Source organism: Thermobia domestica, chromosome 4 (assembly GCF_964235325.1).
Source record: "Thermobia domestica chromosome 4, izTheDome1.hap1.1, whole genome shotgun sequence".
Classification (NCBI taxonomy): Eukaryota; Metazoa; Arthropoda; class Insecta; order Zygentoma; family Lepismatidae; genus Thermobia; species Thermobia domestica.
Genome location: NC_137457.1, coordinates 85,554,498 through 85,566,376, shown reverse-complemented (window position 1 = coordinate 85,566,376; position 11,879 = coordinate 85,554,498). Strand labels below are relative to the sequence as shown.

Genomic DNA, 11,879 nt, shown 5'->3' with positions numbered 1-11,879 from the left:
GCTGGGCGGGTCATGTAGCTAGAATGGAAGAAGGTAGAAACGCTTTCAAAGTCTTGATTGGAAGACCAATCGGAAAACGACCATTAGGGAGACCTAGGCGCAGATGGGAGGACAATATTAAGATGGATCTCGCAGAGATTGGAATACAAAGTAGAAACTGGACGCAGTTAGCTAAGGATAGAAGTCGGTGGAGAGCTTTTGTGAACGCGGCATTGATCCTCCGGGTTCCATAGGCCATAGAGTTATATATATATATATATATATATATATATATATATATATATATATATATATATATATATATTGTTATGTGTTTTCTGAGATTGTCGTGATATTTGTATACACTTTCTTTCGGGAAATCCTATTTGAGATCACTCCTCTAATCTCCACCCAGTATGTCAAAGTTGGTACTAAGTGCAACTTCCTTTAAGCATCAGTATCGAAACGTCTTAAGCTTTACTGGTTCGAAGATGATGAGAAAGTGCACTAAAAGTTTCAATAATGGGGGGGGAGACTCGTGTTTCAGAGGTAGAGCTTGTACTGGAAATCGAAACCCAGGTAACATATGAAGACTGTGAACTCAATCCAGTTAGGAAGGGATAGCTTGACTAAATTAAAGAGACCATTTCCATTGTACGGTTTATTTATAAGAATAAAAAATTAAAAATGAAAATACAAAGAATCTTACAAAGAATCTGCTCGGTTACTTGAAATTACAACTTTAGACTATTACTACATAACATGTATGGGCACAACCCCATCATTACCAAATGGGTGCTAGAAGGTTATTATGCAAATCCACGATTAATTGAAAATAGTGAGTTTGATGATTCGTACTTGCAACTTCCATTGGCCCAAAGGGGGAGTGATAATTTTCGAAGTGGAAACTTGGTCTCATGATCGCATTAAACTTTATGTTAATCCCTAACAAATCTCAAGGTGCTCATCCCGAATCGAGGGGGGGACTTAGAAAAATAATCACATACCTGTTTTTACTACGAGCGTCCGGGACGACGATCCAAGAACACTCGACGGAGTCCGAAAACAATCAACCAGAACTCGGCGAAAAGCTTCGCTTTTATAGGGACTTCGTCCCACGCTTTTTCTGCTGGTTATGACGTAGCTCGAAAGCTACGTCTCGAGCTTTCACGAGCTTGGAGAAGCTTCTTCACGCGTATGCTCAATAGTGGCCAAGACTTCTAGTTTTCTTCTATGATTTTCCCCCATCACGCCGGGGCTGAAGTATCTATTTTACATTTACTAATACATTTTTATTTTCACGCATAGCTCCAAATACATAATGTTTTTATGTACTTATCGCTTGCGTGGTGTTAACTAAATTTACATCCGCGACCCGGCACTGTGATTTAGGTAAATCAAAGCCAGAGTCATACCACTATTACATGCGTGTGGGTTGGTGTCAATGAGGCATCAGATTGCTAATACAATCAAAGCCTCACCTGACTCCGTTCTCCCTTTCTCTCTTTTCTTTGCAACACACACAATTAGAAAAGCTCGGGCGTCTCGCCCCATAATTTGAGTCCGGCTTAGGACTTCGAGGCTTAACTGTGTAACAGTTATCCGCCGACCTCAGTAAAAATAAATACATAAATAAATAAATGTCGAAAGTTATCTTTCTAATAACTATATCCAAATACGGAAACGGTTGTCCAAGGCAAGTAGCTGGGATTTAAAGGGTTAATATCGAACGGTCCTTACTTAATGCGCATGGAACCAAAAGAAAAGAATTACCAAGAATCTGGAGATATGAACGAATGAAATATGAGAGAGCGAAATTGTAAGATTTAGTGTCTTTTAACTATACTACGTTTGAATGCTACAATAGTTTCATTAACAAAATAGTAGATTAAAGAAACGTGTTTAGTATTACTTTCAGTAGTATTGGTACATAGTATATACGGATTTGAACTTTGTAGAATGAAACCTTACAATCATGGTATCCTTTTAGCTTATAATTGTCAAGAGGTTTCGTGTGAACTCAAAATAGTAGATTTTTTAAGCATGAATTTAAACCAATTACGAGGGCAAATTTCAGTGTCATAAAGAAAATTAAGATTTTGTGAATAAACTGATTTGCTAAGTACAATCACATTTACTGGCAATCGATGAGTGAGGAATAGTACATAATTGAATTGCAGATGTTAAATGTGATTGCCTCAGGCTAACAACATGATTCAGCGAAGAAATAGTGAAGGTCAAAATTAAGTACACTCAAAAAAAATAGCGAGAAGCGCTTTGAAGTTTGACTGAAATGAGCAACAAAATTACAAGAGCAGTTTTCCTCATTTATAGTATAACCAAATGGGAAACACATAATGATATAGGATAGTACACTCGATCGTGTTTGCCTTATTCCTTAAAACCTTGCGGGTTTGTGCCTTACAATTTGTGAACAAAATTCATTATATTGTTTTCAATATACCATTTATAATTAATAAGGCATAGGCGATACTCTACTTTCCTATAAAACCAGAATCAAGCGAACGTTAAATATATAAGAAAAATATAACTTGAAAATTATTTAAGTACAATGTTACATATCCTGTAATACATTTCTTGTAATACAGAATTGATTGCATACTAAGTGCTCACAGCGTGTATGTAATATAACTTGAATGTCGTATTGTATATTGAATAATTAGCAATTAACGATTAATAAACAATGCTTAATAAATTTTTCAAGTGCGTCTATAAATATTTGATATTAAAACTAATCATAATTTTGTTGAAGAATATAACTAACATTATTAGCTATTACTATCTACATTGGTTGCAATAAGTGTAAAATATTACAATCTTACTGCATAACTCTGTCCTATACTAGTGATCAATGTATATATATTTTTTATTAAAGTTTTACTCATTTTGGTGTTTGATTTGATTTTTCTCATCCTGTGTGGTATGCATCACGCCAGACCCATTGACATTTACGTATACTGGCAATATACAGACATTACAAACTGATTAGCGCACTTTAGCGCACCTAGGGATTAAATAAAAAAAATTATGGTTTTCCTTTCTATGAGAGGTTCTGTCAGCAAGAGGGAGACTGAATAGTTGAAGAACTGACACTATGGTTAGTGTTTACCTTATGCCCTAACGGCCTACGGTAATAACGGATACAAATTATAATATTCAGGGATGCAGTTACATTTACCATACTAGAGTGCATGTTTTGAATAGGACTGTACAAGGAAACGCTATACCGTTTTTTTCGTCATTAGGGGGTATGGTTGGGGGGTCTATAGGTTAGTATTGTTAGTATTCCTATTCTTATTCTTATAAGTACTAGAAGTAGTATTGGTATTAGCATTTGTATTTTATATTTTTTTTTACAAAACAAAATCAAAGGGATTTCTTTGTATAGAAAAGGAGTCTACGACGTAAAGTTACATCATGTTCCATCATGTTGGTGGTTCTTGTTGCTTTATAGGTTAGATTTTAAACACAAAAGCTAACCACAACAACAGCTATGGTTGAGCTAGAGGATGTTATTTCATTCTATTATATATGTATATTTTTTAAACACACCGGAAGTATGTTCCGTTCTTTCTTTAATTCAAATAACCTTGACTGATAACAACCATATGTTTCCGTCTGTGGTGAACTTTGCTGTTTTAAATCTTAAACACATAGTGTAAGTGATTTAGTTATTCGGAGAATAATTCTACATAGATACTAAATACATGGATATATATATATATATATATATATATATATATATATATATCTCCTGTTGTTGAGCAACAGTTGAATGCCGATATGATTAATTTCAATGTGCAGTGGATAATTCAATAAAATACTTCATTGTTCTTTCTCGCTTTGTTTTTGACAAAAGATAAATATACAGGGGTTACAAAAATTACGGTCTTTAACGTAGTGGAATGAGAATGTGGAGAGTCGTTTACCATACTTACATATAGGCTTCTTCAGTTGCCTGACACGAATCTTGTGCTGACATTTGACCAAATAATAGGAATTTAAATTATATATTCAGACAACAACTTTCAATGGTTTTGGTACATTATACCGTGGTTATTACAATGAAATTGAGTTATTTCGAGTAGAGTTTTAAAGTCTCTTGACGTTTGCTGTTTGATTATTACAATCTTCTTGTGATTTATCACAACGCTGATTGGAAAGAGTTTTTATTCCTTTTGCTTTGAGTATTATCACTTGTCCAAATTCTGTGTTTGTACTGGTACGAGAAGAGTTTTTCACCTGTAAGCAATGAACTGATGTAGGTAAATGGGAGTCTGTCTGTAGATAAAAGAGATTTCCTTGTCACTGCAGAAGTTTATAAATTTTGTGGCACAGAGAAAGTTCTGTATCCGGATGGAAGTTCAGATTTTATATAACTGTTGTCCACTAACAAAAAGTGATGGATCGAACAATAAAAATAATCGATTTCCATATCGTCCTTCTGGATCAGCCCTGGATGGGGCCGACAAGCTGTGATCTGGATCCTTGGGTATCTCTAGATACTAGGACTGAGGGGGCCTTACTCTAGGCATCACACTAGGAAGGCAATGGATAGAGATCTGCAATCAAAGAGACTATTAGACTACAATATCATTAATGCTCTACATAATAACCTTGGCTTGTGCGGAGTACTTGTTTATATAGGATGGTCCACTGTATCCTTCTCGTAATTGTTCATTATATATTTTTAATGGGGCTGACCACACATCAGTTTAGGAAAGGTATAATGATCGATGGAACCTGCGACGGTTTCCAATAATGAGGCTATCTGAAGGTGAGAGTCGAAAAAGAAAAATATTTTTCATTCAGATGTCCTGAGTGTGCTGTCCACACATCGTCAGAGTCTAGGTATAGATACCTGTTTAAATAATGTATGTGATTTTATTAATATCACAATGAAATTAAGAATCAATTTTTGGTACCATGAGCAAATTAAACAGGAAGCCTGGAAATAAGTGTATGTGCGCTGACCACACATTATTGTTAAAATGCCTCTTGTGTTTGAGCTGTGATGGTGCGAAGATAAAGATAACATCATGGTAGAACAAGTTCTTCACAAGATGATTGATTTACCTAACTTGGCCTGTGTCTTCGTGAGTGGAATAATAATGGTGGAGGAATATGGACTATCAAAAATAATTTTCATTTACTGGAGTGATTAATGGGTGATGAGTCATATGGTGAGTAAATCCAAGGTACTTTATAAGATGGGCAATACCTTGTTTGTTATTACGTCAGGACGCAATTGCCTTATTGTCATACATTTGAAGTATATTTTGTTTTCAGATGTAGTCAGGTTGAGGAATAGAGTGTTAAGAGGAACTTTGACTGAGTCAGCGTGGCGGAAGTTAGCTAATTATACAGCTTGGTATAATGATATGGGGTTTGTAAATTATCAGCTCAGCTGACGAATGTTCGGAGAGAAGGGAAAAGGGAGTTTTTGCATCGCAACTGAGAGAAAATATCTAGTATACTGTTGCAGACGCCGGCTTCAGACCAGGGACATCTTAACATTGTCAGATAAGTATATTTGCATTTATTTCTAAATTAGAGGATAGGAGTGGTCAGTCGTTTGGATTACTATGCATGAGTACAAAAAGTGAGTTGTATACGGTATTTTATACCTGGGCATGTTACCATTATTTACGTTTTTGTTTTTAATTGAATTTTAACAAAGATAAAACTTAACAAGTTGGTGCAATGCTTTTAAGTAACTTCGTGAACCATAGGACTATTAAGCAGATCTTAGATTCAACAAGATTTAATTAAATTTCTTTATACCTTTGCAAGTATGCCAGTTAGGAGAATTAGTTCCAAAGTATTTTCAAAATTTATGTCAATTAATTGAACTAAAAATTTAAAACATCTCAAGGAAACTGATGTAAATTGAAATATGTAATATTTCATAATTGAAACTCATTTCTAGGTTGATTCCGTATTACAACTTGTGTACGTATAGTGTTCAAGATAAGACCTATCTCACAATAGGGCATAACAAGCATTTGAAAAATTCTCAGTTAACGTGCATATTTTTCACAATTGTATGCCGATTTCCACTTTTTATTTTTATTTTTTTTACCAAAAAAAATAGTGTCTCACTAGATCCTTGATGATATGTTATCTCAATTGCTACTAGTTTCTACTGAATTAATAATGTAGGGTTTGGGCTTTGGTGGAACCCTATAAAGTTAATTATTGATAAATTACGCCCTCAGAGGAGGAGGCAGTCTTATCTTGTGCACATTAGGCTTTGTTTATTATATCTGCATTCTTTTTGTAGGTAGCTTAGTAAGAATAACAAAGTAAAAGTGTCAACTTTCTTTTTAGAAGTAAATTGATAATCAAGTGATTAAAAATTAATAACTTTTAACAAAACATAAAAAGGAAAATGAATACTTAGTTATCTCCAATGCGCAGGTTCATTCACTTCTCTCACCTGGGCAGGCATCAGCGGAAAGGCTTCTAGAATGAAAATTCTGAAACGAAAAATTCTCACACACAAAGTAGTATTATAGATTAAAACCGGGGACTCAAGTGTGTTCGTAGTGTCCCGACTACTTATTAGTCGAGATTTAAAGAACTTGTTAGAAAAACATTTACTGGATTTAATTACTAGTTAAATTTTATCTGATTCTACACCATGCTAATTATTAAGTATAATAACAAAAGAGTTTAAATAAGATCTTAACTTTGTGGTTCATATTTTTCAGCTTGTTGGGACATACTTATCAATCTTTGCTCGAGAAACGCAAAGCAAAGAGAAGGGGAGACTTACGTTTCCAAAGACAATGTGGGGGAGGTCTCCTAATACGGGGTAAGTACTATCTCCCTGAATTGTTAGTGTATTATTCTTGAAGTACACATTTTCAATTACTTCACTTCAAGTTGCCAATTCGTTTAGCTATTGAGTGTTAACATAGTTTAGTGCTGAATTCGAGTACAACGAAATCGAAGTTCGTATCCTGGGAGTATCCCATACCGATTTCTATTATCACTGAATTAAGTGAAAGCCGCAAGGAAAGATAGTGTCCGAAGTTGCAGTGTAACAGTGATTATAAGAAGTGCGTTTTTCATTACCTGTAGTTGAAATCAATGCTTCCAATAATGTACTACTTTGTGTGATTTTGATAGCTGTGAATTTAGTAATTGTTTCCCTAAGGAAGAACCACAAACTATGTTTACTATAGTTTTGAGCGTGTCACGCATACAGATAGTGCGTGAGTCGGATTTCGATCTTATCTGTGTCCTTTCAATGTTGGACACAATTGCAAAATGCCAATAATCACCGGAAATTGAGATCATTTTGTCAGCGATATTGATTTTGACAATGGAATTCCAGGTATCGAACTCGGGACCCTTGGTGTAGATAGTGATGATATGTGATAAACTAAGTTTCTATTGGAGGTATTTGATTCGAACCTACTTACACGTAACCAATTCGAATATAAACTTGAGCTCATGAGAAGCGATAATCCAGATATAAGATAAAGGAAGTAATTCATCGGGGGATCGAACCAGAGGTCGTTTAGAACCAATTGCTAAACAGAGACTACGGTGTATCCCAATCGTGATAATCTGTTTGGCAACATTAATGTTATTATTCGTTTCGTTGCAATTTCGTTCCCCTGTTCTTTAATTATTTATATATTTTACCGTTATAAATGTTGATGTGTTCTTCGATGTTGACGCTACGCGCAACCATCCTGAGTCCTTGTTAGCAGCTGTAGCAGCTGGGTTCATTTCCGTAACCTGATAAGAGGTGATTTGCTTTTAGTTTTAACGCTGAATGAGAGGCGGGTTTTGAGAAACTATCCGCGAACATTTTAAGAAATTGTATTAAACAACATGATATTCGATTAACTTTTAAGTTTTTTAAAGAGTACTACTTTTGCTTGTTTATTTTGACATTAACGTATTTCGCTTGAATTGATAATTAACGTTAAGTTCTTATATTTATATCCTAAGGTTTGTCTATCACTCTCACGGAGTATCTGACTTTGACTTACCGTGTGTCAACGGTGCTGTGCGCTGTTGTGATGCAGGGCCGCTTACGGAGGGGACCACCAAATTTTGAAAGTCTCATGACTTGTAGTTTTTGAATCTTTTGTTGGGTATAAACGTAAGTTTTATTCCGACTCAAATTAAGTTATTTTATACCAGATTCATTAAAGACAAGTTGACAAAGCTCGAGTGTCCTTAATATGTGTCATGTAAATTATGAAGGATTCTATTATTCGAGTATTGAACCTCATTACGACAAGTTGTACCCGTAATGATTCTCTTCCAATGTTTTATTATTATTATTATTATTATTATTATTATTATTTTAATGTACAAGTGGTAGCGTGATTTAATACCACTCTGCGTTGTATTCTCAGCGTTGTGTGCCTTTTAATCAAACCAAGCTAAGATTTTAACTTGTATCAAGGCAGTTACACAGGGATGATTGAAAAACACGAGTATATTGGTGTAGTGGTAAGACCGCATCTAGGAAGTCACTATAGCCCACAATGATGTTATTTATGTAATCGTTGCTTTACGTAACATGTCGATAGTAATGTCATGAAGTCAGTTACAATAATTGAGCTAGGAGCGGGTTCCAGGCCGTTACCCAATGATGGGAGGGCATAACAAAATGGGGGCCTTGAGCTACGCCCAATGTCCTTACGAATTACATATAGTATTCTTAACGCTAAGTATACTAACATTAATGGTTTTACTACCAATAGATCAACTAACATGTTTAATTATTTACCATCCTTAGTAACTATTTAACTAGACTGTTGGCAATAAGATCAAAAGGTCGTCATACATAAGGTCAGCTTGCCAAAATGAACAAGAGATAGTGATAAAATACGATACTACCAATTAGTTTGATAAATATCATTAATGCATTATAATTGAAAACATTATTCTAGAATGAGCATCACTGTTAATACTTGATCCTAATTCAACATGAATATAACTAAAGGTAGTGTAATCTTACTGACTAAAGATAGCGAAGTATAGTACACAGGTAGCTATTTACATTCTTTAAAAAAATGAATGGCCGATACATATATAATTGTAAATGCATTATGTACAATATGCGCAGTATGCTAGTACATCGCCTTGGTTTGCTTATCTGTTAGCAATTTTACAGCAGCATAAGGACACTTGTGTTCACCCAGAAGGGTCACAGGAAAATTTCACGTATATGCATGTGGTGGTCACAGCAGCATCAGAAAAGCATAAAAGAGACTAAGGCGTATTTCTCCTTATTTAGTTTTTATTTTATTTTATTTTTTTAAATTTTAATCAATACGCTTCCCACCTGAACTACGCGGAAAAAAATAAAAAATAAAAATAATCGCTAAATAAAGAAGCGACACGTAAACGTTAACACATGTATTATAAGTAGGAGTGTTTGTAGGTGAGCAACAAAAAACAGGAAATATTTACTCTGTGTTATTTTCCAGGTTAATGCATTCCTAGACAAGAAGAGGGAGAGCGGCGAGTTTCCTGAGAGAAAGAAATAAAGTAATCAGGCGTCGGCAACGGATGGATCTCTGTAATGTGAATGAGGAGTTTGCAGCTGCAGCGATGTATACATAAAGTCGGAGTTGAGTATACGCGGTAATAAATGATGTACACAAGTATGTATAAATATTCGGGATCACTAATAACAATTTATCTTTTCAGCTATGTCAACTCTTGTTTTCCTTATATGTTCTCTGTGTTTGTCAGCATATTGGGATTCTTATAGGTGGAGAGGAAGGGTAACTCAGTCGTGGCCGGCCACATTCAGACAAAGAACAAAAAAATATTCACCCCAATATGTTGGCAAACCATTCATTTAGATATCAACTCGACATAACTGTTCCTGTGACGCGTCTTGGTATGGTAGGTATGGTAGGGCCCTTATTAAAAAAAATGACGTGTTTGATCCTTAAATCAGTTTTAGCGCCGCCGACTAAGATGAGTGCCTATTACACATGGCCTGCTAATGCCTCGTACGGCATCGAGGGGAGAGGGGAATGGATCCCAGGAAGTAACTTTTTGTTTCTGATTCTCGAAGAGTATATTATACAGTTTTTTTTTTTAATTTCACAATGTATACCTTTAGGCTTTATCTATAGCTATGTATGTACGTGTTTCGTTATGCCAGAGGTCATGTTGAATACGTGTACTCCACCTTTTAGGGGTCTATGCGATATATGAGATATTCGACACACTCAATAATTAATATACTCCAAGTTTTTCTTTTTTGTATGGCATAAGTCCGTCTAAATTGAGGCGACTGGGCCTCGTGGTCAACCTATACGTTACGCTTAACATTCCTCGTCCTCACTGTCGCTAGAAACTTCCAGCTCGCGTGAGTTGTGTCGGGGGAAATACTTCTTTAATCTTTCAATGGTTACAATCTGAGTGTGGTTAGGGTCTGCTACTAATTCGATTTTACAGGCATTTGTGGGAGAAATACTCCTTAAGTAATACGGTCCCATAAACTTTGGTGTCAATTTAGGAGAAATATTTTTCTTAGGTAGATAATCTCTACACAATACAAAGTCACCAACTTTTAGCTTAATAGGTTGTCTAGTGCGATCAACTCGTAATTTAGTCTGTTGCTGTACTTGTGTCATGGCCTGCTGAGCTAACTTACGGATTATCTTTAGTTGTTTCTGGTGTTCCTGTATTTTCGTAAATTGATACTGGGTGTCCAACTGAGTGGGAAATCTTGCCTTTTGACTAAAGACAATTTCGTATGGGGAGTATTTCCTAATAGAGGAGGTTGATATATTATAAGCATATGCACACAATCGGACATATTCCGCCCACTTAGTAGGCTGCTTGGCCGTGTACTTAGTTAGAAAATTTGCAATTACAGAGTTAAATTGCTTACATAGCCCGTTTGTTGATGGTTTGAATGCTGCAGTTCGAACATGTTTAATGTCAAATAAGTCATTTACTTCGACCATTATTGCTGATAAAAAATTAGTTCCCCTGTCTGTCAACACCTCTTTTTGGGGGCCAAAACGCGTGATTAACTCATCCAACATGGCTCTAGCCACTGTCGGAGCTTTCATATTTCGCAGCGGTACTAATATTGCGAAATGGCTAAGATATTCTATCATAACCAGGATATAACTATAGCCTGCACTACAATGTAGCGGGCCAAAAATATCCAAACTCCAACTTGAAAATAGTTCCTCTTTTACAGGTAAGGGGTGAAGAAAACCTTGTTTCTCTTCTCGAGGGATGTTCACCCTCTGACATTCGTCACAAGAGCGAACATACTCCTTAACTATTTTCCCCATGTTAGGAAAGTAGTAACGTTCGTTCACTTTAGAGTACGTGCGAGAAAATCCCGTGTGGCCTCCACACAGCGGAGACGAGTGGGCCTCCTGTAAGATGTCGGGGATAGCCTTTTCTGGTATCAATAGTTTCCTATCTTTGTTCATAACACGATATAGAACATCGTCAACTACCACATAGGGTTTTAGAGCACGATCAGTAGGGTTATCTTTCGTCTTTTTAATCAGTTCTCTAATTTTATCGTCATCTTTTTGCATTGTTCTTATATCTGTTTTGGGACATAACACTAGGTTGCACACGTCTGCACAATCTTCTTCTTGATCAAATTTTGAGGGTAACTCATCCTTCAACGTACACCTTGACAAAAAATCTGCTGTCACGTTATTGCGGCCTTTTACATGTTCAATCGTAAATTGGTAAGCTTGTAAACGGATAGCCCAACGCATAAAACGAGAATTTAGCATCTTATTATTTCTTAGATAACAGATGCTGCAGGCATCAGTCCGAACAATGAAGGGGCGATCTGCCAATAGAAAGTGGAAATGCAAAATTGTCTTAGTAACACCTAGAGCTTCAAGCTC

General features: G+C 35.8%; 1 protein-coding gene across 1 annotated transcript; it reads right to left on the bottom strand.

Annotated features, from left to right (window-relative positions):
* Window positions 1–10,313: 10,313 nt before the first annotated feature.
* Window positions 10,314–10,961, bottom strand: LOC145682802 (uncharacterized). Its single transcript, XM_081754174.1, has one exon. The coding sequence runs from the start codon at window positions 10,959–10,961 to the stop codon at window positions 10,314–10,316; it is 648 nt and encodes a 215-aa protein (XP_081610300.1).
* Between the last annotated feature and the right edge of the window lie 918 nt (window positions 10,962–11,879).